General features: G+C 55.0%; 11 protein-coding genes across 11 annotated transcripts; 8 read left to right on the plus strand and 3 right to left on the minus strand.

Annotated features, from left to right (window-relative positions):
- Positions 1-79: 79 nt before the first annotated feature.
- On the plus strand, positions 80-1,179 carry N656DRAFT_840598 (isoflavone reductase; the record flags this gene model as incomplete). The annotated part of the gene is made up of 3 exons (XM_064818952.1): positions 80-109; positions 169-597; positions 690-1,179. 3 exons carry the CDS (start codon positions 80-82, stop codon positions 1,176-1,178), a joined length of 948 nt encoding a protein of 315 aa, XP_064664695.1.
- Positions 1,180-1,763: 584 nt separating this feature from the next.
- N656DRAFT_720735 (GroES-like protein) lies at positions 1,764-3,133 on the plus strand (the record flags this gene model as incomplete). Its single annotated transcript, XM_064812462.1, has 2 exons — positions 1,764-2,748; positions 2,880-3,133. 2 exons carry the CDS (start codon positions 1,764-1,766, stop codon positions 3,131-3,133), a joined length of 1,239 nt encoding a protein of 412 aa, XP_064664696.1.
- Positions 3,134-4,207: 1,074 nt separating this feature from the next.
- On the plus strand, positions 4,208-4,834 carry N656DRAFT_785634 (uncharacterized protein). Its single transcript, XM_064816430.1, has 2 exons — positions 4,208-4,316; positions 4,393-4,834. Exons 1-2 carry the CDS (start codon positions 4,280-4,282, stop codon positions 4,674-4,676), a joined length of 321 nt encoding a protein of 106 aa, XP_064664697.1. The 5' UTR covers positions 4,208-4,279; the 3' UTR covers positions 4,677-4,834.
- A 3,360-nt stretch (positions 4,835-8,194) lies between these two features.
- On the plus strand, positions 8,195-9,897 carry N656DRAFT_558071 (NAD(P)-binding protein). The gene has a single exon (XM_064810076.1). It carries the CDS (start codon positions 8,400-8,402, stop codon positions 9,513-9,515), a length of 1,116 nt encoding a protein of 371 aa, XP_064664698.1. The 5' UTR covers positions 8,195-8,399; the 3' UTR covers positions 9,516-9,897.
- A 53-nt stretch (positions 9,898-9,950) lies between these two features.
- Positions 9,951-12,951, plus strand: N656DRAFT_785637 (TFP11-domain-containing protein). The gene has a single exon (XM_064816431.1). The coding sequence runs from the start codon at positions 10,015-10,017 to the stop codon at positions 12,856-12,858; it is 2,844 nt and encodes a 947-aa protein (XP_064664699.1). The 5' UTR covers positions 9,951-10,014; the 3' UTR covers positions 12,859-12,951.
- An 876-nt stretch (positions 12,952-13,827) lies between these two features.
- Positions 13,828-14,747, minus strand: N656DRAFT_772811 (EF-hand; the record flags this gene model as incomplete). Its single annotated transcript, XM_064813954.1, has 6 exons — positions 13,828-13,856; positions 13,954-14,166; positions 14,241-14,366; positions 14,435-14,450; positions 14,560-14,625; positions 14,745-14,747. 6 exons carry the CDS (start codon positions 14,745-14,747, stop codon positions 13,828-13,830), a joined length of 453 nt encoding a protein of 150 aa, XP_064664700.1.
- Positions 14,748-15,822: 1,075 nt separating this feature from the next.
- Positions 15,823-16,829, plus strand: N656DRAFT_802948 (uncharacterized protein; the record flags this gene model as incomplete). The annotated part of the gene is made up of 5 exons (XM_064818303.1): positions 15,823-15,853; positions 15,906-15,944; positions 16,012-16,239; positions 16,321-16,383; positions 16,453-16,829. 5 exons carry the CDS (start codon positions 15,823-15,825, stop codon positions 16,827-16,829), a joined length of 738 nt encoding a protein of 245 aa, XP_064664701.1.
- A 487-nt stretch (positions 16,830-17,316) lies between these two features.
- N656DRAFT_720706 (phenylalanine ammonia-lyase) lies at positions 17,317-19,654 on the minus strand (the record flags this gene model as incomplete). The annotated part of the gene is made up of 2 exons (XM_064812460.1): positions 17,317-19,408; positions 19,479-19,654. The coding sequence occupies 2 exons, from the start codon at positions 19,652-19,654 to the stop codon at positions 17,317-17,319; spliced, it is 2,268 nt and encodes a 755-aa protein (XP_064664702.1).
- A 1,792-nt stretch (positions 19,655-21,446) lies between these two features.
- On the plus strand, positions 21,447-22,700 carry N656DRAFT_802950 (carbohydrate esterase family 8 protein; the record flags this gene model as incomplete). Its single annotated transcript, XM_064818304.1, has 4 exons — positions 21,447-21,921; positions 21,986-22,093; positions 22,168-22,209; positions 22,330-22,700. The coding sequence occupies 4 exons, from the start codon at positions 21,447-21,449 to the stop codon at positions 22,698-22,700; spliced, it is 996 nt and encodes a 331-aa protein (XP_064664703.1).
- Positions 22,701-24,692: 1,992 nt separating this feature from the next.
- On the minus strand, positions 24,693-25,960 carry N656DRAFT_558489 (uncharacterized protein). The gene has a single exon (XM_064810077.1). It carries the CDS (start codon positions 25,671-25,673, stop codon positions 24,756-24,758), a length of 918 nt encoding a protein of 305 aa, XP_064664704.1. The 5' UTR covers positions 25,674-25,960; the 3' UTR covers positions 24,693-24,755.
- N656DRAFT_785641 (NAD(P)-binding protein) lies at positions 25,613-26,592 on the plus strand. Its single transcript, XM_064816432.1, has 3 exons — positions 25,613-26,166; positions 26,220-26,347; positions 26,402-26,592. The coding sequence occupies exons 1-3, from the start codon at positions 25,716-25,718 to the stop codon at positions 26,537-26,539; spliced, it is 717 nt and encodes a 238-aa protein (XP_064664705.1). The 5' UTR covers positions 25,613-25,715; the 3' UTR covers positions 26,540-26,592.
- The last annotated feature ends 1,174 nt before the right edge of the window (positions 26,593-27,766 follow it).

Consider the following 27,766-nt stretch of genomic DNA (forward strand, 5'->3'; position numbering starts at 1 on the left):
CAACACCGACATACATCAGTTCAACACCGACATACATCAGTTCAACACCGACATACATCAGTTCTTGTATACCCCCATAATGGCTTACAAAACTGTGGCCGTGATTGGCGTAAGGTCTCACCTGTCTCAGCGCATCCAACACCTCAATTCGGCTAACACTCACTGTAGGCCTCGGGCAGCGTGGGAAAACCCGTCGTCCGGGCTCTTATCGCAGCTGGCTTCAAAGTCACGGCGATCACCCGGCAGGACTCTACGGCAACATTCCCCGAGGGTGTCGAGATTCGAAAGGTCGCGCTCGACTACATGGAAGGATTGATTGATGCATTGGAGGACCAGGATGTCGTCATCAGCACGGCACCCGGCTCAGTGGCCGGGGAGCAAAGCTGGTGGGCGGAGTGTGCGCGGATTGCTCGCGTGAAGCGATTCATCCCCGCCGAGTTCGGCCACAATACCCGCCCCGGCAAGCTCACCGGCCGCTTCAAGGAGCTGCTGGCTGAAAAGACCAAAACGGTTGACTTCGTGATTGAGCAGGCGGGCTATGACTCGGGCCACCGCATGACTTGGACCGGGATTGCAACCCATCTGTTTCTGGACTGGGTAAGTCCATGGACCCATTCTCCTATCTACTTACCTATAGTATAGTGACGGGACCAAGTCCAGAAAAGACGTGCTGACAAAATTCGATCAAGGGCCTGGACCACGGAGTCTTTGGCATCAATCTCAAAGACAAGACCGCAAACATATTCGACTCGGGCAACGAGCCCGTTTCCGTGTCAACACTGGCCTTTGTGGCACAGTCCGTCGTGGCCGTCCTGCAGCGCGACGAGGAGACGGCCAACCAGTACTACGAAGTAGTCGAGCACACAGTGACCCAGAACCAGCTGCTCAAGATATTTGAAGAAGAGACGGGGGTCCAGTTTGCCGTGACCCACACCAGCACAACAGAGCTGTCCAGGATTGCCGAGGAGAAACTGGCTAAGGGAGACCCTAGTGCTTTCTTCGAGGTGCTCTTGGCGTACAACTTTGCTGATGGCGCGGGACATGCAGTCGAGAATGGGGAGCTGGCGAACGGAACACTCGGGCTCAGGTCGGGCGATTTGAGGGAGACCATCAGAGAGTATATCCGGTCCTATTCCGGGCCCGGAGTGCTTGATTTTGGTTCAGATAGATTGAGATAGCGTTAGCGGACGAACGGGGTCTAGAAGCTTGTCAATAGCGGCAATATTCTGAATCTGTGGGACGCTGGTGAGGATATAAGTGAAAAGGGGCAGCCTGCTATATCTGCCGAGCATCCTACAGCCCGCACCCCCGCATCCCGTAGGTCCTTACCCGGTGGCAGGCATCGAAGGCTAGTCCTACCGCCTATTACTGCAATGAACTCAGATTTCCCTAACTATCACTCAACATAGGGCTAGCCCATCATCTTATCCTTGCGTCCATGCCTCCTCGCGTTCCAACCTACACACCCCTACCAAGAGTTCCACTATCTCCGCTACATCACCTCACCTATCTCTACTACCTCTACTACTAAGACTACTAGTGATAGTTCTTATCCCCCAGCCACCACGGATTTACCAAGGTATAACACATGTTGTATCGACAACCTGACCATAGCAACAGAAATGCCCTCTCCTACCTCGGCCTCACCCCCCGCACATCATGATGATAATCATGATCATCCCCAACCTGATCAAACCCCTCCCATTTTTAAGTCAAGTTTCACCTCACAAGCATACGTCTCCCTATTCCCGACTCAACCCATCATGCTGATCACAGTGACCTACACACTCCCGATCGCCGCGGACGAGATCCTGCTGGACACGGCAGCCTTTTCCGTCTGCGCAACCGACGTTAAAGCCGCGAGCGGCGCGTTCGCCTACTGCGCCCCACCACTCATTCTAGGCCACGAGTGCGCGGGCACCGTCGTCGAGGTTGGAAGCTCTGTTGTCGGCCTCGCTGTCGGTGACAAGGTCGTCTTGTCCTATGCCAGTTGCGGGACATGCCAAATGTGTGAGGGGAATGGGGACGCCTATTGTGTTGAGTTAAGGAGGTTGAATTTTGACGGAAGAGTCGTCGGCGCTGTCAAGGGGGAGGGGGGCGAAGTCAAGGTTAAGGGGCTCTTCTTTGGGCAGAGCAGCATGGGCCGACGGATCGTGGCGCGGGCAAGGAGCGCGGTGAAACTGCCGCCAGAGACTTCCTCGCGGGAGATGTGTCTCTTTGCTGCGCTCGGGTGTGGGATTCAGACCGGGGCAGGGGCCATCTTCAACGTTGCGCGGCCCGGCCAGGGAAGTTCGGTGTGCATCTTCGGAGCGGGATCGGTTGGCCTGGCGGCGTGTCTTGCGGCAAAGCTGAGCGGGCCGGCGAGGCTGGTGCTGGTGGACAAGTCGGCCAAGAAGCTTTCCATGCTCCCTGCTTGCGTGCGCGAGGCGGCGACAGATCTGGTCGATTCGTCTGCCTTTGCTGCGGGGAGGGAGTCAGAGGAGCAGTTGATCGAAAGGCTGAAAAAGTTGACGCCCGGAGAGCACGGGTTTGACTACGTTCTGGACTGCGTTGGGCGAGGAGACTTGGTCAAAGTCGGTCATCTGGCGCTCAAGGCCAGGGGTACACTCATCACCGTCGGCGGGTCTCTGGATATCATGCAGGTAACGCTGAGCCAGCATTTGGCGAAGGGGATAACATACCGAGGCACACACCAGGGTGACTCGGTGCCGCGCGTGGTACGTTACGGACTCTCTAGCAGCAGCGTTGGTGCCTTCAGCTTACCGAGTGTGTCTAGGCAATACCTAAGATGATTGCTCTGTGGCGAGAAGGTTAGTATTGCCTGAGTACTTGACCCTTGGTCCTTGGATAGCAGCGTAAGCGCTCACTGAGACCCCTAGGAAAATTTCCGTTCGATAAGCTGCTCAGCTTCTACGGCTTCAAGGAACTGCACACGGCGCTTCAACACGTGCGAGACGGCCGGGTGATCAAGCCGGTTCTTGTATGTGACGGGGACACCCTACTACCTGCATACCTAGGTAGTCCGGTGTGCCATGAGAGAACAAGGCGCTTCGATCATGGAGAACGTCAGCATGGCCCATATGGGGTCAGCGGTGCCGTTGAATCACAGAATCAGAATGCTCAATATGAGTAACTGCATTGTGTCATGTTGCAACCGAGACGGAGAGACAAGCGAGAGCTTTTCGAAATCTTCTGGGCAAGAGGGTTCGTGTCTGCGACTTGCTCGAGCCCGACAATTGTGGTGGTCACTACCAGGCACAAGGTGTGACCGCCTCAACGTGTCAGGTACAGATGCGCCAGGCTCTGTTAAGAGGGGTAGTCGAGAGGAGAACTTTCACATACAAAATTCTTGCCAACAGCGGGTACATGCGCTGAACTCAGCTGGAGGAAGGACGCGACTTCCTGGTAGGCTGGTTGACCGTCAAGTTCCATTTGGTCTGGACCGTACGTCTGTCTCGAATGTCCTTGCTGATGTCGAAGTTAGATCCATTCACTTGCTTACCGAGGCAGGCCCTATTTGACTCAGAGACGATCGGAATTCGGAACTACATGTACGAAGTATGCAAGTCAGTCAGTTATCGTGGGTTGGCGATGCCACTGGCAGGACGCTGGGTTGGATTCCACGCTCTTCTGGGGCACAAACAACCACGGCAGTGATGGAATTATGCCTACCTAGAGTATTAGCGGGGGCAGTCCAAGGATACGTCAAACCATAGCCGCCGCTCAGCCTTCAGGCTGTTCTGATTGTGTCCCGTCTCACAGTTCAGATGACAGGCCTTGGCTCTCGTGGTAGTTCGCAATGGAAAGAGTTCCAGCATGTTCCAGGCTTGGTTGCCTACTGTTCGATGTCATCATGTCACACCTCTCACTCCTACCTTATCTTTCCAAGTTGACTGTTTGACAAGTGTTCAGTCTGCATTCAGGCAGGTGCGGGCCGCTTTAGGGAGCCACGAAATCTTAAAGCACATGTACAAGACTCGGACTGCACAACACAGTAGGTACGATGGGGTACTGGTATAAAATGACTCCAGGGGACCTCCAAAACCGGCAGGCTCGACCTGAGTGAACAAATACGAACAACATTCAAGCGATTGGTTACTTCAACCATTAACCACGTCTTGAAATCAAGGTATTAGAGTCCATGATGAAGTACTCTGGTCTCCTTGCATCGACTCTTCTGGCAGGCACCTCTGCTTTCCCTCTCAGCCCCCAGGCCGGCAAGGGCCGAGATGTCCAGCAGGTAAACCTCAGATTTCACGGGGCAGCCGCAACGTATACCATGTCCTTTCCAGCTGACGGTGTTGAGCATCGCACCAGTAAGCCCTTTCAGAGGCCTAAAAACTTCCCCGCAGCCTTTTGCAAAGCCTAATGCACTGACATATTGTTATGTAGACAACCTCATGTCTGTCGCCGTCATCGAAGCTCCCGACTACAACGCCTACTCGCAGTGCGTGTTCCGCTCAGCCGGCGACGCCCAGGTGACCTTCACAAGCAGCATCTCGCCCGACGGCACCAACCTGGTCTTGGTCGGCCCGCCCCAAGCCATTGTTTCTGTCAAGTGCGAAGGCATGTGCGTGCCCAACTACAGCGACTGCTACGCGAATGGCCAACCCGTTGGGCCCTGCTGCAATGGATACTGCGCGGCAAACAAGTGCCGGCCATGGAACCTTCTTTAACCACGTCGGGGGAGGGAATGGAGTGTGGATGGCGGCAGTTCGGTCTCTTGTTAGGGCTTGTACATTGTAAGCCTGAGGGTTGAGTGATGATGGGGTCTTGACTGAGGACAACCTGGAGTTGAGGAGGGGCACCGGAGATGTGTTTATACATTAAGGAGGATTCGTCGAATTGCATAAACAGTGAGCATATAATCTTCAGGAGTCCAAAGTGAGGAGACCATGCGTTTGCCAAGTTCCACTCGTAATGTCTAAGGTACCTTCGACTCCCTCTTGTAGCTCGTCCCCTTTGCTAGCCCCGCCTTTCATATCTTCCGAGTCCTCTGGCCCCTCTCACCTTGAGCACCCGTACCTGGAAACATGATTTGTACCAATATTGCACTCAGGGAGACCTGGGGCCCGTGGAGTATGTACAGTACTGTACATGGGGTCGGTGGACCAGCCATTTGAAGAAAATGACAGGTCTGATATGATCAACTGTTGGGGGCAATTTAACTCCAGATACAGGGCATGAATTCGATATGATGTTGCTCTCGACATTGGTTAGCTAACTTTCTCAAGCCTGGATTCTCATCAAGCCCAAAGGACGTTCAATGACTTGATGAGTGTATCCTAGAGCGCTGTTTGGGTGAGCGACTTTTGCCCTCCTTGGCGAGTAGTCGACGCTCTGTACCTCTACTAAGCTAGACGCCTGATGCATTCTGCCCTCCCGAACACCAGTCGACCTTCCTCCCAACCTTGTTGGAGAATCCCAAGTCCTCGGAAGGGGCTCTTGCATGCAACTCGTTCTTCTCCACCTGTCCAGCTCTTTCATCAAGGTTCATGATTCCATTCGTGGAACTGCCGAGACCACTAGACAGTAAGTAGGTGCCTCCTTGGGTACAGACGAAGCGTTGAGACGAACGAGAAGTACCATGCATAGCACAGAAAACTCCCGCCGTGAAAAGAAAGAGCCACTCTTACAAACTACTAACCACCCCCGATCTGGCTACCGACACCGCCCAAGGCCTGGCGTCGAAGTGGCTAGCTAAGCTGGGCTTATGCAGGGAGTGTTAGTGCGACAAGCCACACACCAGACCAGTCAATATCGCTTCCAGACGGCCGGATACGCAAGCATGTGGCGATATTACTGCAAGCCTCTTGCGGCACCTTGTTGGGCTCCATTGGCCCGGAAGTGCACGTGTGGCTTCTCTAAGAGAGAGATGGGCCTCCTCACTATGCAGCCCCAAGGACGGTTATTGGGTAGACCAGGAGGCGGTACACCATGCCGCTGAATTCCGAAGCTAAGCTGCTAGTTCCATATGGAAGTCGGTGTCGCAGATGGCATTCCCTGGAAGGGATGGGAAACTTTCCTCAATCTCAAGCCACAAACTGACCCTTCTTTTTGTACTACGAAGGCATGGACTTTTGGTGTAACTACCTATCACCTGTCGGATTTAGCCCGGAGTGGGCCGGGCCTCGGTGATATTGATGGGTGTATGATGCATAGCTTGATAATTCGTTGATGTCGACCTCGTCACTCGTCGAGGCATCACAGCAGGGTTTTGGCTAATCTAGCCGGATTGAGTCTCTGGGTGTGCGCACCTGGCCTTCAAGGTCTTGTTTGAGGATCGTAGGATGGCTCGATGGATACCTTGATGGATGGTGCTGGACTCAGGTGGAGGCATATCGACAAACTGCAAGAAGGATCCTCCCTAAGAGGAATAAACTGATAGCTTGGCAGCTCCCTACTTGCTACTAGCGCTTGAATTTGCCGCACACCATTAGGGGGCACTCACTAGGAATAAGTGTAGTCATAGATGCCACAGGCGCTGCTCCGAGACAAGCCGTGTTGGCCAATATTGCGCTGAAAACGACTTTATCGGCTCGCTTAGATCCTGGCCTCCGAAACTATCGGCAGCGACACTGCGACAGCAATACCGGAGAGCGCGGGCGCGGGCGACTACTGGGATGATGGAAGATTCCGTCTCCGGGGCGGCCTGGGGAGACGGGAGGTCGGCCGCAAAAGACGCGGATCAAATTTCAGTCCCTGCCCCACACTCGGCCACCGCAGCCAAGCGGTCGCCCATGGCCTAGACCCAGGCTGGCGGGACCCTGTGAGAACTCGTTGGGTAGGGCTGATAACCGAACAACGCCAGTTGCTAGTTGACGCCATTATCAAATTCTTGAAGTTTGTTCCGAACGCCATCTGCGCACCTTACCGGAGCGTTTCCCAGCGAACAGCTCGTCTGAGAGAGCCATCTTTTGAACCGACTTCGGCATCTTGGTGCTGAGATAGAAGGCCCGCCGGGAGAGCGCCGCGAAAGCGCCGATTGGGTGCACCAAAGCCGGGCCACTGTTCTGATATCGGACTGTGGCTGTCGCGCGAAGATGAAGTGTCTTGTCTCCTTGCCAATCTCACCAGTCAAGGACAACAAGACTAGGCCAGAGTAAGCATGAGCACGAGTCCTTCTGAGGCATAGCAGTGAGCAGAAGTTGGGATTGTAGAATGGTGAGAATGGATAGGGCAGTGGTAGAAAATGAGAGTGATCAATGTTCTGGCCAATGGCTGCCACCTGTTGTTGGGAAACACAGACCAACGCGCGTTTGTTGAAGCGGGGAGCCCAACTTGAGTCGCAAGTGCAGTCTGGATTGGTGAGCAACGCACGCCATCTGCAGTGTGCAATGCAAGCGGCGGGGGAGGTGACCGTGCTTATGCTCTCCAGGGTTTGCCACCTTGACAGCGAATAGCCGTTTGCCCTGGAGCCCTCCCTTCTCGATCCTCCTTCTCCCTTGCGACGATTGCGTAGGAACGTGCCGTACTGTGCTTTTTGGAGGCTGGGGATGGGTCATGAAACCGTCACCGCACATCGAGGTTTGCGCGGCGACTTGTGCCACGGCTATTTCCTAGTTTGGCAACATAACGCTATGCTCCGATGACATACCGGGAGACGCAACGCTTCAAACACACCGCAGCATGTTCAATGTTGATCACCCGAGTCTTCACAGCGGGGTTTACGTCACTCAGTTGGTTCTGGGCGGTTGTTGAGACTTTGCCCCTGAGAAGTTGCGTCTTGTTGCCTGCGCAACCTCCAGAGCCCAGTCGGAAAGTCGGGGTTCCCAAGGCCGACCCAGTTTGCTTGCGCAGAAAGGTCACATGTCAAGGCCATTGCATGGCGGGGTTGAACCAGTCGCAGAGTAGAACTAGCCTAAGGAGACATTCAAGAGGATCGAGCGAGGATCTGCTGCGTGTCAGCAGACCTGCTCATCCTCAGAACTTGAATGCGCGAGGAAAGAAGCGGCCTGTTCGGAGGGCGCCAAGCTCGAATGCCGTTTAGACCCGGAAGTCGGCGGCTCCAGTCGCGCTCCAGTCGCCCCCTCAATCGCACGGATGCACAGAGGCTCATCAATGTAGTGTAATTGAGAATCATCTCCATGAGCCGATAGCTCATCGGCTCGCCCGTTGGCGCATGGGTAGTGCTCAGCTGCACAAGATCAGGCTACACCAATCTTGCCAATGACAGACGGGGGTTGGCGTTGGCAGGCGGCGGCACGCGAGCCGGGCCCCTCGCCACGAAACAAGGAGGCGCTCCCGAAAACAGTCTGGCGCCCCTTGCGGCCCTTTGTCAAAAATGCTCATATACCGCATGGAGAACTCTTTGATTGTCCTCAGATCGTGTTGGAAGACATCACCTCGTCCGCATTCCTATACCCATTCCTCGCTACCAACACTCTTCCGTTTAGAAGATGGTTTCCTCAAAAGACCTTGTGTTTATCACTGGTGCAACGGGCCATGTCGGCTCATGTACCCTGGTCCACCTCCTCCGGGCGGGTTACCGCGTCCGGGCCGCCGTCCGGTCGGAAGCAAAAATGGCGTCGGTGTTGGCGCGGCCGCAGATTCAAGCGCTAAACCCACAATCCCGGCTCACATTTACCATCGTGCCCGACATCACTGTTCCTGGTGCATATGATGCTGCCGTCGAGGGAGCGACACATATTATCCACATCGCCTCGCCGTTGGCCTCGGGCGGGAACAACGTCCCGCTCAGCCAACATGATGCGCACTTCATCCAGCCAGCAGTCCGCGGCACCCTAAATTTGCTGGAGGCTGCATATCTTACTGGCACCGTCCGACGGATTGTCATCACCAGCTCCTTTGTTGCCCTCGTGCCAATGGACGAGCTTGAAGGGACAAAAAAGCGCGACCCACGCCGGCCGGTCTCACCGTGCGATCGCATCCCCTTCACGCCGGGCCCGTACAAGTCCGAGTTCCACGCATACGCCGCATCCAAGGTGGCAGCGCTGCAGCAAGCCGAGGCTTGGATCGATCAAGTACGGCCGCCGTTTGACGTCGTGTTCCTGCATCCGGGATTCGTATTGGGCCGCAACGACAATGCCACGACGGCGTCGCAAGTCATGCAGGGGACCAACTCGGTGGTATTGGCTCTGCTGCTCGGCAAGCGATTTGGGCCGTACGCCGGCGCCACCGTGCACATAGAGGATGTGGCGCGAGCCCATGTCTCAGCCCTGGACCCGTGGGTCCTTGGGAACCAGAGCTACATCCTAAGCCAGCCAGCGCGATGGGACGACGCAATTGAAATTGCCAGGCAGTCGTTCCCGGAGGCCATGAAGGCCAAGATCCTCGTGTCGGGAGGCAGCGTCAAGACGACACGGCTGCCCATGGATGCGAGTTTGACCGAAATGACGTTTGGCTTCCGGTTTGCAAGTTACGAGGAACAGGTCAAGAGCGTTGTCGACCACTTCCTGGAGTTGAGGCTGCGGAAAAAAATGCTGTTCTCAGGGGCGCGTACCAACCCGCCGGCACAGCAAGAAGTTGTCATGAACGTGAGCGCCATTGCGTGATAGCGATTGAAATCGTGGGGATTCGAGGGGATTTGGTGGTGCTGCAGGCAATTGACGATAGCGTGTTTTTGGGGGTTCCAGGTGCGGGCTGCTGCAGTACTTTCTTAGAAGCCGCGTCCTGGAGACGCTGGGAAGGCGCAAGCGTCGGATGTAATCAACAACAAGATACCCGATCGATAGATCTTATTATTTCTCTTCACTGAAAACATCGAATACTATATTGTACAACCCAAAAAACCTTACTCCTTCCTTTTACTGTCATTCATGACGAGTTGGTCAAAGGTACCTTTGGAATTACAGTAGTTGAAGAATACGGAGTACCTTCACTTGACCTCAACAATTGCATTTCCGAGGTGCTTGATCACTTCGCCGATAAGATAAGCACCAAAGCGGCAAAGTCTCAGCAAGTGGCCTGTGGCGTCACAAGCCCAGACACTCTCCGAGCTCAGAACACCGAAGTACCATAAAGTTTCTCTGCCACGCACTCACCGCACTCAGCATGGCGCGCATCGATGAAATGCGGTTTGAGCCTTCTCGTCTGAACAAGGCGAGCGCTGCCGAATACTCATCCTCCGAGTCCGATGCGGAGGAGGAAGACGAATACTTGATGCCCTCGCGGAATCCCCACGACAGCGAATTCGCCGACTACAACCCCAGGAAGCGGCGCCGCACAGGTCGCGACGCCAAGGAGAGCGCAGCTCTCGGGATATTTGGGTCTGAAAGCGAAGATGAAGGGCCGAGTCGGAAGTGGAAGCACAAAACGCTCCGCAACAAGGGTGTGAGCTTCGTCTCTTCAGCCAACCCGAAGCCCAGCTCCGACGAAGATGATCAGGATGAGGAAGATGAGGATCAGCAGAGTGAGGGCGGCGAGTATGCCGAAACAGATCCCAAGGAAGCTGCTGCAGAGGAGGAAGAGGACGACGACGACGAAGAGATGGGCGGTGTAGGTCTCGGCTTCAAGGGCGCTGCATCGGGAGGTCTAGGATGGACGCCTCCTACTCAGCAACAGTTGCCCTCTAAAGCCTCAGCACATCCCCAGAAGGCCTTTGTTAAGTCCAAATTCGACGCCAGCAATCCCCTGGGGACCGGGTTTGCGCCGACGTCAGCGAAGGTACCGACACTTCTTGTGAAAGACGATGAACCGAACACGCCCCGCACGGCGGCCCCAAGCACATTCAGCCAGGCCAGAGGTGGGAAGACGAAAATCAACACCGATTCATTCGCCGCGCGCATGATGGCCAAAATGGGTTACGTCGAAGGCAAAGGCCTCGGAAAGGAGGGCCAAGGGCGGAACGTCATCATTGAGGCAAACCTGCGACCCCAAGGGGCTGGTTTGGGCGCCGTAAAAGAGAAGACAAAACAAGAGAGGGAGGAGGAGAAGCGGCAAGCCCGACTTCGCGGCGAGGAGGTTGTGGACTCGGAGGAAGAGGAGAAGAAGAAGAAGGCCGCCCGTAGGAAAACGGCCCTTGCGGGTGGCATTAGCAGTGGCGGCGGCAGTGGTGCTAGCACCCCGAGACGCGCGAAAGCAAAATACCTCACGATGGATGAGATCAAGAAGGCAGCCCCTGGCCTTAACATTCCTGACGCCTTCACGCCGATTCTGGACATGACTGGGCCAGGCAAGAGGATGCTCACGTCGTCTTCTGGATTGATGACCCCCACAGGAGGCGCCGCTTCGACAGAATCCGTCGAAGCAGCCGAGAACAGGAAGCTCGCCCGGCGTGCACAGAATGACTTCATGGCCATTCTTGAGGAGTGGCAGGGTTTGCAGGAGCGCAAAGCCTACTTGGAATTGCAGCTCAAGCAAGAGCTACAAGAGCTGGAAGAGCTCTCGGCGAGCTTGCAGGGCAATAAGTCGGTTACTACAGCATGCGAAGTGGCTTCTCAACCGACGGAGAGCGGAGAGGTGGACCGGAAAGCGGATCTAAGCTATCGGCTGGACCATATCATTTCTGGTCTTGGGGATGCGAACAGCTCCCTCTCAGACTCTATGCTGCCGCAGATCAAGGAGGAGCTTTCTGCGCTCGCCGTCGCCGCCATCCACCCCGTATTCAACCAGTTCCGCCAGCTTTGGGAACCGCTCGAAGAGCCCAAACCCAGGTTCGTGGATGGGCTCAACTCGATCCGCCCCCTGCTCGGCCTCGACCAGCCGGCAAAGAAGACCTACCGCCGACCCACGGCAACACCCTATGAAACCATGATGTACGAGCTATGGTATCGAACCCTCGCCGGCACCATCCGGGATTGGAGCGTGCGCGACCCCGACCCGCTCATTGCCGTGATCGAGGCGTGGGACGGCCTCCTGCCCCCCTTTGTCCGCGCGCAAGTGCTGGGGGACGTCATCCGCAAGCTGGAAGACGCCCTCCAGAAGTGGCAGCCAAAGAAGCACACCCACAACCTCCCGCACAGCTGGATTTTCCCCTGGCTGCCGTATCTCCCGCCCGCCCACCTCGACCCCAAGAGCTCCACCGGCCTGGTCGCCGACGTCCGCCGGAAATTCCGCCAGCTCATCGACTCGTGGGACTTTAGGCGGGACGTCATCCCGGGGTTGAAGCAGTGGAAGGATGTGCTCCGCCCCAGCGGCGGCGCCCGCGACCACTGGACCCCGCTGGTCATGAACCACCTGCTGCCGGGCATGGCGCGGTTCCTGCGGACGCACTTCCGCGTCGACCCGCAGGACCAGGCGCCGTACATGGACGTACTGGACAAGCTGTTTGAGTGGCTCGACGTGGTCCGCCCCAGCATGCTCGCCGAGGTTGTCGTTGCCGAGGTGTTCCCCATGTGGCACGACGCGCTCTACCAGTGGCTGCTCCTGGACGAGACGAATTATGACGAAATCGGCCAGTGGTTCCAGTGGTGGCACGATGAGGTGTTTCCAGACGAGATCAAGGCGCTGCCGTCCATCGTGGCTGAATTTGACAAGGGCACCGCGCTGATCGAGAGGGCGCTGGACCTGGGCGATCGGGCGAGGGATGAACTGGAACCACCGGCCAAAGGCCCGGCTCTGCAACCGAGGGCAAGGTCGCCTAGGCGGAGGAGGGAGGAGAAACCTTCTCGCGGCAGAGAGGATGCCACTGCTTCGGTCAAGAGGCCCGAGGAGATCAGCTTTAGGCAGGTCATGGAGGAGTGGTGTCAGGAGAATGACTTGCAGTTCATGCGCGAACCTACCAAGGTCCATGTCGAAGGTCCCATGTACAGGATCTCGGCGTCGGATGGCAAGCGGGGCGTGTTGGTCTACTTTAAGGGGAACAGTCTGTATGCACTGGTCAAGAACCGGGAACCGGTAGAGATCAGGAGGGAGAATCAGGACGACTGGGGTACGTTGCTGGACTTGGTATCGTAGCCTCCTGGGACACCTCCAAATTTTTGTGTCGTAGACAACTGGAGTGCGCAGTAACGGCTATCAAACCAAATAAAACGAGCTATTTGGAATGGCATATTCGGCTCTGAGGTGGTTGCATTGAAATGTATGACTGTGTGCATCTCTGAGTTGACAGCACTATAACGGTAAACTGGATTGTCATATGAGACGCATATACGAGGTAGTGGGGCAGGTCCGCGATTATGAAGCCCTGACTAGTAAAGCCAAAACAAGCGTTGCTGTCTACTCACAAACGATATCCAATTGGCGAGTAATAACTGGCTTGATTCTGTTGGAATTGCAGTTGGGCAACGGGGGGCACTCCCAGACGTTGACCAGATACAGAGATGATTACATTCAACGGGGTTTCACCTCATCAGTGGTAGCTGCGACTCTTTACAATCGAGTGACCTCCGGGTTCTGAGGCCGGGCAAATGGTGGGATAGAGGAAGACTGCTACTAGCTAGCATACATGCCGTCGTTGCTGGGATGACTGCCCCAAGGAAACGCAATTTCCTAGGGCGTTCAGGTTCACAACGGCCACGTTCAGCAGCTTACTGCTGAGCTAGCACGCTAGGTGCTTTGTATAGGGATCGAACAGTAAACCTCTCTTCGAGGCGGATTAGAGGGGGACTGCCCAGTACCGTTGGACTTCAACTCAACCTGGGGGGAGTGAAAGTAGGAAGGTGGACTTGATTCATGAAGCATACCTAGGTAGTCACTGTAGATGAGCGGCGAGGAGGGCGTTGTCAGATAGCGGACAACAATGGATCTGCTCAAACAGAGGGATGCCCGGTTTATCAGAGATTTGATTTGCAACCCGCAGAATAAGAATCACTCGGAAAAAGACGAAATCACCCAGATCTGGTAGGCTAGCTAACCTATGCCCACACAGCACGAGAACCCTTGCTTTTCCCCCTTTGACTCTTGAGAACCAGCATATCCGTGCGTCTATTTCATGATGTGGGCAAACTCCTTGTCTAAACCATCATGCCAGATCAGCAACCACAGCAAAAGAACGAAAGGATGCCTACGTCAGTAGTTACGTAGGCAGGGAGCCATGTAGGATATTCTTACAATCGATGTGCCCATCGCCGTCGCGGTCAGCCAGCTTGACCATCTCGTCGAGCTCGGCGTCGGTCAGGTTCTCGCCCAGCGACTTGAGGACGTTGCGCAGCTCTTCGCTCGAGATGGTGCCGCTGCCGTCCTTGTCAAACACCTTGAAGGCGTTGATGAGCTCCTCTTCGGTGTCCACCTCTCCGACGTCCTTGGACATTAGGGCCAGAAACTCTGAGACAAACACGCGCGTCAGTGAATTCCATGGGAGCTATCCAATTGAAGGGTTCAAGTGGACAGCTGCCCACCCTCAAACGATATAACGCCGTCCTTGTTGAGATCAGCTTCGTTGATGAGGTCCTTGAGTTCCTCGTCGCTGGGATTCAGGCCAAGCTCGCGCATGACCTTGCCGAGCTCGCTAGCGGTGATGTCGCCTGGGGATTGTTCGTGTCAGCATTCGGTGGATTTGGTCAATGAGGGTTGGAAATCATCTCAGTCCTACCAGTGTTATCCTTGTCCTGAATTGCACCACCAGCAGATCCACATTAGTTCAAAGTACATGTAACTTAGGTATCCATACACGTATATGGCCGTGGCCTGCACGGTGGCAGTGTCAAGGTGACGTACAAAGACATCAAAAACCTCCTTGAACTGGCGGACCTGTTCGGCGGACAAGGTGCTGGGTTTCGGGGCCTAGATTGACATAGGGGTTTATCAGTACGGATTTCATGGTTATCTGATCCTCAACGTGGTTCCTGAATCGTGACTTGAATAGTAGCACTGTAGCAGCAACTTGAAATTATGACACGCACCATGGTTCCGGTCCGAGATTCGGGCCCTGTTTTTGAACCTGTTTTGGAGTTGGACTGTCGGAGGTGAATCAAGAGCAAATTGATGTCAAGATCTCGTTCTAGGTTCTGTTTGGTTGTGCCCGACGGGCTGATGAGGGGGAGGGGTTGATATCAAACGCGGCCCAGTGCGAAACACGTGCCGGGCGCACAACGTAAATGATGTTCAAGTGTAACCCTAACCCGACAGTGAACCTGAACCCTGTCAAAGTTGTGCTGGGAATATTCAGGGTCTAGCTGAGTCTCGCCATACACAGTAGACCTGGCTTGTGGAAAATCTCAGGCTGTCATGGTGACACCTTGAGTGTATAGGACAAGTATCGTCAGGTACACCTGCAATCCCTGAATCAAATTATCAGATGAAGATCCCAATGCTCACACAGTTCCCCCCAACCCCCGGCCCCGACTCTCTGACAATGTATGATCTTGGAGTTTTGGAGATCTCTCAGGTATCATCAACCTTTGACTCACTGGGCTGTATGTCTCCGGACAGAGTAAGGTAGATTTGGTCCAGCACGCCAGCTAGAGACGAACCTACATGCAAAACGCCTGGGCTACGTTTAACCTTATTTCCCCTGAGTTTCACTCATGAACAATATGATGTTGCCCACAGCATACCTTACATTGTTTCCAGAATCTCAGTACCTGTAGCTATCTAGACGGAACTGGCAACCTATTCATAGTAATTCCAAGAGCATCCAAGTGTTCTTCTTTCCCGAGTCCAACACATCATCTTCTACATGTACCTACTATGTTCTAACTTCTAGACCAGCTGCCAGCATGATCCGAATTTGAAGTGAGCAAAGACAACACATCCCTTGTCATACCAGTGACGTGCTGCTACCTGCACTGCTCCACCGAGTACATAACAGGTTACCTTTTTTTTGTATACTCACCATCCTAGGCAGATAGTAGACCTGATCGCTGTGATGGCTGCCATTAAAAGATGGGCTGGGCAACGACAAACACCTTTCCTCTCGGAGCAGCTCACGACAACTTTACTCTCCCTTTTACAGTCATCAGTAAGGGCTACTCTTGAATTATGGCTAGTGCATCCAGGACCTACGAAGCCGGTATGTAATACTGCTTTCAAGAGAATCGCCATCTTAGCCTAACACTCCCTAGGCAACACTAAGCCAGACCTCGTTAACTGGGACCTTCAAAGTAAGCACCGTCCATCCCTCCCGTCAGGCAGTCTGGAAGACGAACCATCTAATTTCTGGTGCCCAAGAAAAAAAGCTTTGGCGAGGGAAAGGACATGCACCAACGCATAATGAGATCCGCGCCGTCGCTGAAGCAGGAGTTGTCGAGGGACTCAAGACCCGGTCCCCGAGCGAGCTGATCAGTCTCGTTGCGGCTTCATATAGACACATCAGTTTGAAAGCTGCCCGTGACAAGCGAGACAAGGCTCTCCAGCTGAAACGGGAATACTTCAGCGCCGTCTCGGAGATTCTAGAAGGTGATGACCGGCCGACAAACCTCAAAAGATGTTCCCGGGTCCATATTGTCATGATGTGCTGACATTCTCTTCCATCACAAGAGGCGCTCCGAAAGCAAGTCGAACGTGCCAACCTTGCCCAAGAGGAAGAAGAAGACCTTGATGGTAGGTAGGATAAGCACAACCGGATCTCGAGCTAAGTAAAAACTTAGTAACTGACGTCTAATCTCACAGCAGAGATCAACACAGTTACCCGAGGAATTGAGAAATTGCACTTGAATCCTGAGATCAAAGAGCTCAAGGAGGCCCGCTCTAGTGATGCACCAAAGCCGCCCCGACGGGCCCAACCTGAGAAAGAGGCAAAGGGGAAGCCTTCAAGCCTCCGAGAGCAGAATGAACAGATCCCTCGAGACGCCTGCTTATACGCTCACTTGCACATGCGGCTTACCCAAGCCGTTCAAGCCTTGCCTGACAGTGACGACGAGACGTCCCTTCATGGGCCTGTGGAGCTGGATGGGAGGGAGATAAATGACTGGGTCGAAATAGAAGCTGACGCAGATTTGGATTCTGGTTGGGTTAATGTAGAGGTTAGCTCTGGCAGCTACTACTAGCAGTAGAGGGCTGCTCATCGTTTTATGCTTGATGTTTCTCAACCCCTAGTAGGAAAACAGACGTCGGATTCACTCAGCTACATGCCAGGCGTTTCACTCGGACACTGCAAGACCACATCTCTCTGGCTCCTGAGTCTTTACGAGGCACAGATGGTTCTTTGGTCGTGAGCCTGAGTATCACATTCCCCTTCGCGACGTATTCGAGCTAAGCCTTTATGGTCAGTCATAGTATTGTTTCTATGGATCTATCGGGTTGCGCCCAACGCAGTTCTAGAGCCACCGCTCGAACTAGCATAAGCTGTATTATCCCGAGACTTTTACCTGCGAGAAATGCAGAATTCTCTGCCGTCCGAGTATTACTACTAAACCAGTGTCCCCTTCCCCTGAAAACAATACGGCGTTATTGAGCTGCGCCTGTTCCTTGCCTCTTCGTGAGTCTTACCCCTGAGAAGCCTCTATTTTAGGTGCCTCGTATGTTGCTGCCGGGTCAACGCCAGAGGCCAGCATCTTCTCCGAATTTCATGATTCGGTCATGCAGCTCGCCGCGGCGTATCGCCTCGTAGATGTCGCTTGCCATGGTCCCGAGTGTCCTACCCCGCGCCAACAGTTCCTCGTCCGGTCGCACAACACCATTAGCGCCATCGTCCTGAACGCCGTCCCCGTTGCATGCCCGGGCTCCCTCGGCCTTGCGCAAGAGCAGCGTGGGGTGGTCCTCAAGGCCCCTGTGGAACGGGATCTTCAAATCCTTCCGAACCCAGGCGAACACCACTCTGGATGCGGGGCTGATGTATGTGGCAGCTGTCAGTTGCCCGCGGAAGAATTGTGCGCGGATGTCGTTGTAGCGCTTCTCGAGCATCTCGGCCATCAGCTTCTGATAATCCGGTATCTTTTCCAACCGTAGGTCCCCGACCGTGTCTCGATACTTGGCAATGCACTCCAGCACCGGTCCCAACGACTCGTTCGCAGCCGTCTTGCTCCGATCCCGCAGATCCAGATGTGAAAGCTGATCCCACCTTTGCAGAACCGCCTCCGTCACTTCGGTCACGAACCGCAGAAACTCGTCATACCTCACCAAGTCCTTCACCAGGTCCACGAATGTAAGATCGGCAAGCAAAGACAGGCGAATAACCCGGCTGACCTCTCTCTCAACCGCCCGCCCAAACTCGACGCGTAAACACCGCAAATCCAGCGCCTGGCAAAGAATCCATATGTAGGTAGCCGCCATGAGACTCAAAACCTCGACGGCTTCGGCGGCATAGCGAGCGGCGACGAGGGCCATGGAGTTGACGCTCTGGTTGGCCATCTCGGCGGGCTGCATGCAGGCGCTGACGGGCCCGCGGGCGAGGTAAGCGAGCTCGGCGGCATAGGCAGCCATGTTGACGTCGAAGCCTTTAGCCGTGAAGGAGGCCGAGGGGTCGTCGGCGGCTAGGTTTGGGGGTAGGCCGTGTGAGGTGGTGTTGTTGATCATCTCGCTCGCTTGCGCAAACAGCAGCCGGCCCAGGTTCTGCAGCGCCGCCAGCGTCTTGTCCATGGCCGACGTCAGCGCCATAGCCTGGAAATTGCCGCCGTGGTGGATGGTACTGCCGGCCACGTCGATCAGCGGGTTGTCGGTCGTCGCGTTGAGTTCCGTGGCCACCTGTCTCGTGGCCAGCGCCAGGTCCTCAAGCTGAGGGCCGATCCATTGCGGCGCGGTGCGCAGAGCGTAGCGGTCCTGGGCGAGGCCGATTCGCTTCTGCGCGGTGGCATAGGAGGAGGAATAGGGGCTGAGTTGGGAGCCGGACAGGAACCGGAGAATGTTGGCGGCTGCCTCGGCCTGACCAGCGTGCGGGCGAACCTCCGAGATGAAGGGATCGTAGTTATGCGCTGTGCCGGAGAGCGCCTCGGTGGCCATTGCTGTGAGCAGTTGAACGAGGAGGGCGAGCCGGTTGGCTTCGTGCATCACGAGGCATGCGGCGGCGCAGCTTGGCGCGGTGCCGTTGGTAATGCCGAGGCCTTCCTTGGCTTGGAGTCGCATCGGGGCCAGTTGGTGTATCTTGAGGGCTTCGTTCGCCCGAAGAACCGTCTTTCCGCCCTCAGTTCTGACAAATATGTTGGGGTTGCCCTCGATAACACCGGCAATGTATGAGAGGGTCGACAAATCGCCCGATGCAGAGATGCTGCCTCGCAGCGGCACTACCGGGACCAGATCCCTGGCTAGGAGGTGCATAATTGACTCAATGACCTGGAGTCGCACACCAGAATGCCCTCGGACAAGCGAGTTGCAACGAATCAGCATGGCCGCCTTCACAACTGGACTTGGTAGTGCGTGGCTTCGGAGCAGCGGGTTCTTTGAAGTGATGCCGAGGGAAGAATCGCTAGTCCTGTCGGCTTCAAGTAAAATTCCGACGTTGAGATGCTGGATCGCCGCGCTCTGGAGGCGCTCAAAGTGCTGCGTCCTCGTGTTTGCGCTGCCGCCGAAGCCGGTGTTGACGCCATAGATGACACGGCCGGCTTCGAGCTCTTTTTCAAGAAACTCAACGCTGTCATTGATGAGTTTGTGAAGCTGTTGATCGTCGCTGATATCTGCCGAGACGCCGTGTCTGCGAGGGAGGAGAATCAGCATTGCTGTCCACGTATGAAGGCATGAAGGAGCAGAACCACTTTACTCACAGCGATACAGCAACAACATCAGCGATCGTCAGGTCACGACCGTTGACTGAGACATGGTTCGCGTGAGACCGGAGACGATGTTGCAAGGCAAGCCATTCGGAATATACGGCACATGCATGCGACGCAAACTCCGGATTTCCGAAGTGCTTTTTCTGCTCGTGACAGCTGCTTCCCATGATGGGCGTGAATGGCACACTGAGTGATCAAGCTCGATTCGTGATGGCGGTTTTTCAGGCAGTTGTGCGGTTTCTGGATGCGGTGAGGGCTTGCAGATGGGAACTTGCAGCTTTCTGCAGAAGTTTTCCCCCGTGGCGTTCTGAAATCTCAATCCATGCTGCAGAGTGCAGGCTTTAACCGTTGAAATTTTCAGCCATTGGCCACGAGGACTCTCAACTGGGCTTGCACCTGCATCATTCTGTTGAACGACTCGAGATGGAAACAACGATATGCCTTAATGGGATTCGATCCCGATTCCTTCCGGTCACGCGAACCAGGGACTTACCCATCGACCCTTCCATTTTTCGTCGTGCCCAACTGGCAACTGCCTCTACGCAGCTGCCCGTAGTATCTTGACTACGTCAACAGGCCCGAGGCGTCGCCGAGCGCGTTCTGAGTGGTCACTGGTGGTGTTTTCGTCTTTCACCGGCGTTGCCAAGATCGGCGGAAAGCACGGCGGTGGGATGTTCATCTCCACCAAGCTTCGAGCGCCGGATGTGTTGACTGAACTTGTCCGGCTTTCAGTTTGGAGTTTGGACATGCTTGAAAGACGTCCAGGGATACTGTCAACGTCTTTCGCGGCTTCCCTTCAAAACTGAAGCCCACCAAAGAAGGAAAGTCCAACCCGGCCTGACTGCTTCGCGCCAGTATAAACCCCCCCCCTCCCCTCCCCCCCTCGGGAAGTTCAGATCTCAATGCCCATGCTCTTCATTTCAATACCCCAACATCATTGCTTGGACGTTTGTCGCTGGGACGGTGGATCCTATCGCATCGCATGGTACGGCGTCATCGCCGTCGTGACTTCCAGACTTCCCGAGTCCAGACCATCAGACCGGAGAAGGAATGATTCTTCTCTTTAACACCTCAAGCTGCGGCCCCTAAGGCGTTTTGTGACTCTTGCACTTTGTCGCAGGAACTGGAATGGAGCCACGTCAAGATCGGTCCGAGGGGAAACTATTGAAAATCCGCTATACTCACGCAATGGAGGCTGGAAGCGCCTGCCAACGTTAACTCATGTCTCGGCACTCTTGTTTATGCGACTTACCTACATAGGGATATCGAGGTAACCGAGCCTTTTATATCCAACACCAGGCTCTACTTAGATATGCTGCCTCAGAGGCCAGACTCACAGTCCTCTCATTTCAGTTGAAACCATACTTGCACGCAGTCATTTATAGCCGAGTGGGGTAGTTGTTACAGCCATTCTCCAGTCCAACCGTGCCGACCCCAGACCGGGAAATGATTCCGGGGTAAAGGCTCTCATCCCTTATTTGGGGCCACTCTCCCGCAACGATCGCTTAGCCCTAGGGCAACGCGTGTCCGAGGTTATGGGCGGCGAGTTTATCCGCAAATGAGGTGTGCCAACAACCTCGGCTCTGCCCGCAACTCAATGAATACATCATGACAGTCAATTGCAAGTACCAACATGGGCAAGGTTCAACCTCCCTTCTGTGACGTATCCGCATCACTGACCGCGACTAGTCCTGTGCTGCTCTCCCTCCGAGATGCGACCCCGGACGGTGTAGTATAAGTCCGCCAATCACCCGGCGAAGCTCTTTGGTGCTCTCCACACGGAGGTGTTCATTGCTGAAGAGAGCAGATGCCGAGTTTATAATAACTCGATAGAGCCACCAAGCAAATCAGAATTCACTTCCAGGGGTCCCAAGCCTCTCTCCCTCAGTCGCCGTTTATCCTCGAGCAAGCACGTGGTATCGCCGAGTCAAACTACCCGAGACAAGCACATAAAACGAAATGAAGCTTCTCACCGCGCTAACCGCCCTCCTCAGTACGGCCCTCGCGGCAAGCCGAACCAGTCCTCCCGCAGGGTGCCTGACCGTGTCCAAGTCCGGCGGCGGGGGACAGTACACGACGATCCAGGCGGCGGTGAACGCGCTGTCGACGACGTCGACGGCGGCGCAGTGCGTCTTCATCTACCCGGGCGTGTACACGGAGCAGGTGCTTGTGCCCGCGCGCCAGGCGCAGCTGAGCGTGTACGGGTCGACGGCCGATACGAGCTCGTACGCGGCCAACCGCGTCACCATCACGGGCAGCAAGTCTCAGGCCGACGGCCTGACCAACGACGAGACGGCTACCCTGCGCGTCAAGGCCGCGGGGTTTCGCCTCTACAACGTCAACGTCGCGAATACCTATGGCAAGGGCAGCCAGGCTGTGGCCGTCAGCGCCCAGGCTGAGAGCGGGTACTACGGTTGTGCGCTCACCGGCTACCGTACGTGATGGGTTTCTGACTTAAAGTGGTACTGAAGCGCGAAGAAAACTGACGCTGTATATAGAGGACACGCTGCTAGCAAACACCGGGGCCCAGGTGTATTCGAAGTGTCTGATTCAGGGCGCAACCGACTTTATCTTTGGCCGGGATGCCCCTGCGTGGTTTGAGAAGTGTAAGCAGAACCTGCATCGCCTACCGATCTCGAATTCTCAAGGCGCTCTTCAGATCGAGCTAACTGAGGTTCAGGCGATATCAGGGTTGTGGCCGCGTCCCTGGGTTACATTACAGGTAGGAACTGAAGCCACCCCTATCTTCATTCAAGCGCATCAAGGAAAAAGGGGGATAGAGATGGCAAAGAAGGACCTACAGTTGATAAGCCATGCACTGACACTTCCATTCGTCCCACAGCGTCCGGTCGACAGTCCTCTTCGAGCCCAGGCTACTACGTGTTCAACAACTGCAACGTCGCCGCGGCCTCGGGCAACACGGTGCCCAAGGGCGCGTACTACCTGGGGAGGCCATGGGCCGAGTACGCGCGGGTGGTGTTCCAAAAGACCTCCATGAGCGAGGTCATCAACTCGGCCGGGTGGAGGATCTGGAACTCGGGCGACGAGCGCACGGGACACGTCCTGTTTGGCGAGTACGGCAATACGGGCACCGGAGCCGCGGGCACTCGGGCTTCCTTCTCGACCAAGCTGAGCTCGGCCGTCACCATGTCGTCAGTCCTAGGCAGCAATTATCAGAGCGCCAAGTACTTTGACGCCAGTTACCTGCCATGAGCTGCTGCAAGACGGTCCGTCCGAGGATTTAACGCTATCGTCTCGCCGGCATACTGGGGGGTAGCGTAACTAATCGTGATCTATCGTGCGTTAGGGAATGAAGTCACTTAGTTGTCGAAGCGCTGTGCCTGAGCTGCCTCCTGCTGATTGGCCGTATAAGACGTAGTGGTCTGGGCTTACCTACTTGCTGGTTTCCTGATGTCTACTGTCTGGTGGATTACTTCGTACGTATGATAGTGGAAGCTTTGGGAGGAATTGGAGCAGGCAACTCTGTACCCTTCCTCGGTCGCAACATGATGTTGCAGTAACCTGAGACACCGGCGGCTGAGGCTTGGCAAGCCGGTGCTGGTCCGGATGTCCGGCTCAGAACGGGGTGGGGCAAACCCCCTGAACCGAACTTGAAAGTTTGGCCGGATTGGTCCGCCAATGGAATTACGGGTTGTTACTTGTTAGCGGCCCGGGACTGTTTGTCGGGACTTCCCCTTAGCCAAGAGTTTGATCCCGTCCCGCGTCCGTGACAGCTGGCGCCCTCGGTGCCGCACTTGGTGCCGCGCGGGTGAAGCAACCTCGGGCCCTGTCCCGACTCCCGAGTTCGTGTGGCCGCTTGCTGTCAGGTGTGGTTACGTGATTTACAATCACTGCTTGACAGGTTGACCGCTGGACAATGGATATGCTGGTTGAACTTGAGTTGGGCCCAAAGATGATTGTTGGCTCCGTGGTGTGTGTTGTACAATTTCTATATCAGTTGTCTGGGTGCGTGTCCTTGTCATTTGTTACCTTCCCCGAGCCTCGGGAGCATCGGCCGCTTCCAGAACGCCAGCAACGTGAAGATTGTGGGGATCCACGTGGCGTATCGATCGGCGCATGGTGCCAGATTCTCGGGATCGTATGTTGATGGGGCCCCAAGAGAGAGCATGCTGGAGTATTCTACTTACTACACCACATAATATCCAAGCCCGGTCCAGTATTCGTGGCTCCTTGTTGATCCAACGCAGGAACACCCGCTTCCACATCCTACCTTACCTACTACCTAACGAGGCCATGGCCATAGGGCGTATGCATGTCGATGCCGGCACACAAGCCCAATCCTTGCCCTGATTCACAACTTAAACTTTCTGTGGCGCTCCACGATTCAAGTTGCACAATTGGATAGGATCAAGGGGTTTCAGATAGTCAAATCGGGTGGCCTACCGAGCCATCCCTCACTCTGCAATGGAGCCGCCGCGTTCCCGTTGCTATAAGCTGGTACAGCTCGACCCGAACGCGAGACTGTCGGATCTGCTCCGTTGAGGCAGCGTCAGTTTCCGTGGGTTCGGCAGAGACCCCGATCCCGGACTGGGCTGGTTCTAGAACGGCGGTGGGTCGGAGGTAAGAATCAAAGCACAAGAGGCAACATTTAAAATCAGTGAATTCAAATTATTGGGAAAAGCTGATCATGTGCATATAAAGCAAGCCCTCGGCACTGGGTTCCCCTGCCTACTACATGGTAGGCACTTATATGTAGCCAAGTGACTCGGGAATGCTTCAGTTGCTTAGGTTGTAGCCCCTTGCTGTCTAGCAACGCAAAATGAAGGCAGGAAAATGAAAGTAGAAGTTGCCGGAAATGTTAGATTCTCAGAGCTGCTCTCGAATGCTATGACATGCGGAAAACAAGCAAGCTAGTGTTACCTAAGGTACCTTATCTACCTTACTTAGGTACCTACATAAGGTACCTTACCTTACTTACCTGACTTTGGTGGGCAGAAAGGTAGGTACCCAGGTAATGCCGGTTCCTACGATTAGACAACGTCCCTTGAACATGAAGGAGAATCTACCTTACACAAGAGAGTGCGAGCATCGGACTTCAGCTCGGGTGTAATGGAGGGAGAGCATTCGGTTCTGCGATTGCGGGTGTGGATAAGGGGGAAAGCCTGTGATTCATCACCTTAATGTCCGGCAGTGCATGTGGCTTGTGCTGCTTGGCTCCGAGAAGAGCGCCTCGGCGCCAGTTCATCTTGGTGGGTTACCACCAAATGCACCGATGGAGATCTGCCGTCGGCCCGCTCTTCTTGTCTATCAGTTTATGCCTTCGTCAGGCCCGATGCTGCGGGAATTTGGAAATGATTCTGCAGGGCACAAATCCAGCAGCAATCTGCAACTGCAAATCCCCGATATTTTCGCAGGGGGCTGGTGCTGGAGCCAGCACATGCCAGCGATACGCCAAGCGCTACACGTATGTACATACTGTAGACTAGGCGCGCAGCCGCAATAATTGTCCGCCGGAAAAGCACGCAGCCCGGCATTCCTCCAACGTGGTCCGATGACCGAGGAGGTCTCTCTGATAACGCAGACGGACCACAAGTCTCGGCTTGCTGCAGCTAATATATAATAAGCTTCAACTCGAGACTTGTCCGGCCGTCTCAGCCATGTTAGACCAGCGTCCTGTTCTCCACAAACACCCACGGGATCCCGCTCGTCGTTCGCCGCTGGCCGTCCTGGAATGAGATTAACTGACCTCTTCCGCCTCCTCGTCTGCCGCTTCGAATCTTCCAAGGGAAACTCTGAAGCACAGCAGCACGAGGTCAAAAAGCCCCTTGAATCGTCTCCTTCTTCAGGCACGACTCTCCCGCAAACTGCGACCACGCTCACCACCACCAAAATGCCTGGCCTCACCGCATCCGGTACCAGCAAATACGATGCGATCCCGGGTCCCCTCGGCCTGGCGTCTGCGTCGCTGGAAGGAAAGGTCGCTCTCGTAACAGGAGCTGGTATGTGCACAAATTGCATCGATTTTTTTTCTGGGTGTTGTTTTTCTCGGTCCGCCGGAACTGCCGGCCGGCCCGGCACCGATTTACCCCACCTGATGTCCGAATGGTTCTCCATCTCGGCGCCCCACACTTTGCTACCCCACAAGATCTGTTTCCAGATTTGGAAACCCCGTAGCGCCGCCGGGACCGGGACAAACGGGGTCAATTGATGATTCGGATTGGGCATACAGCTAACCTTTGGTCCACAGGCCGCGGTATCGGCAGGGAAATGGCGCTGGAACTGGGACGCCGGGGAGCCAAGGTGATTGTAAACTACGCCAACAGCGACTCGGCGGCGCAGGAGGTGGTCAACCTGATCAAGAAGAACGGGTCCGACGCGGCGTGCGTCAAGGCCAACGTGGCCAATGTCGACGAGATTGTGCGCATGTTTAACGAGGCCAAGGAAAAGTTCGGCAAGCTCGACATTGTGTGCTCAAACAGCGGCGTCGTCTCCTTCGGCCACATCAAGGATGTGACTCCCGAGGAGTTTGACCGTGTCTTCAACATCAACACGCGCGGCCAGTTCTTCGTGGCCCGCGAGGCCTACAAGAACCTCGAGGTTGGCGGCCGCCTCATCCTCATGGGCTCCATCACGGGCCAGGCCAAGGGCGTCCCCAAGCACACCGTCTACTCAGGCAGCAAGGGCGCCATCGAGACCTTTGTCCGCTGCATGGCTATTGGTGCGTTGGATGAAACAAGACGCTTCCACCCCTTTCATGCTAACACATGCTAGACTTTGGCGACAAGAAGATCACGGTCAATGCCATCGCCCCCGGCGGCATCAAGACCGACATGTACCACGCCGTCTGCAGGGAGTACATCCCCAACGGCGACAAGCTGGACAACGAGGGTGTTGACGAGGTATGCTGCCTCTCTGGTTAGCCCACCATCTCATCGTACTAACTGTTGTTGCAGTACGCGGCAGGCTGGTCTCCGCTCCACCGTGTTGGTCTCCCGATCGACATCGCCCGTGTTGTCTGCTTCCTGGCGTCCCAGGACGGCGAGTGGGTCAACGGCAAGGTCATTGGCATTGACGGCGCTGCTTGCATGTAAACTTGACTTAGACAGCATCTGCTTTAATTTGACGAGTATACTTTGTCTTGAAGGGTATAAACTATAATGGCCACACCTTTACGAACGAGGAGTCAAGGACCCCAAATAGTCAAGTTACGCGACATGACTCCTCAATCATCATCCAATATTGTTACATCATTATATGCAGACGGACCAATGCAGCTATTAACTGTATCCGCTCACTTGCTCCTTTTTTTTCCCTATCATCAATCATACAACCCTCTTCTACTATTCAGCAATTGCCACCATTCAGCCTGACAATATTGAGGACGGTTGCCACCAATGCCACGGCAAACCCTCACAATCACATCCGTCTCTCTCCGAGTCCCGTCCCCTCCCCTCGGGCCCTCGGCATCCGGCACCCGACGGCCGGACAATGCTGATAACACCGAGGGCCATATTTGAGTTTTCCCGCAAAGACATCTCTCCGCATTTGAGGGTTGACACACTAGACAATCCGTGGGTCAGTGTGACGCGTTCTCCTTTTTGGCCAGGCCACTGCACCAGTGCACCATTGGCAGCTTTCCCGGCTGTTCCGAGAACACCCTACTCTAGAGCGTTACAGGTTGTGCTTTAAAAGACGGTAAACGTATTGACTAGTACTCGGACCCTGAACCGACATGCACTTGAATCTGGGTGAGTTAGGTAATATATCGCTCATTGGCACCGTGTATGGTGGTTTGGTGCTCGGCCAAGTCGGTATAACTCCAGTCCGGTTGGTTGCATCTGGGCTACCGATGTGCTGGAACGGCGGAAACCTGGAAAGAGCAGGCAGCGGTTAGTGTACAGTACACTACCTATACAGCACATACATACGTGACAGCCTTGTAGGGCTGTGGATAGCCATGGTTGACGATGTCACTGTTCACAGCGTCCAATGGCATTCAAAACAGGCCCGCCTACTTGAATGATAGCTGACAAGTGAGAATCTTCTTGACTTCCACGCAGTCCCCAAAATCCTACCTTTTGCTACATACATGTAGGTGCCCTAGATACCACCTTCCTCAACAGAGCTACCAAGACTCGTAGAACCCAACCACGAACGAGCCAACTGTGACAACTCGTCCTGCCAGTAGCCAATCCAAATCTTGATTTGTCCGGGTTCCATCAGAGTCTGGTAACAGTCGCCTTTCCATCACACCCGACGTCGAAAGAACCTTCAACCCGGAGAAAGCTCAGCCCTAAAACCCTGCCTACATTACACTC

This window comes from Canariomyces notabilis, assembly GCF_033297395.1.
Source record: "Canariomyces notabilis strain CBS 508.74 unplaced genomic scaffold N656scaffold_50, whole genome shotgun sequence".
In the NCBI taxonomy this organism is placed as follows: domain Eukaryota; kingdom Fungi; phylum Ascomycota; class Sordariomycetes; order Sordariales; family Chaetomiaceae; genus Canariomyces; species Canariomyces notabilis.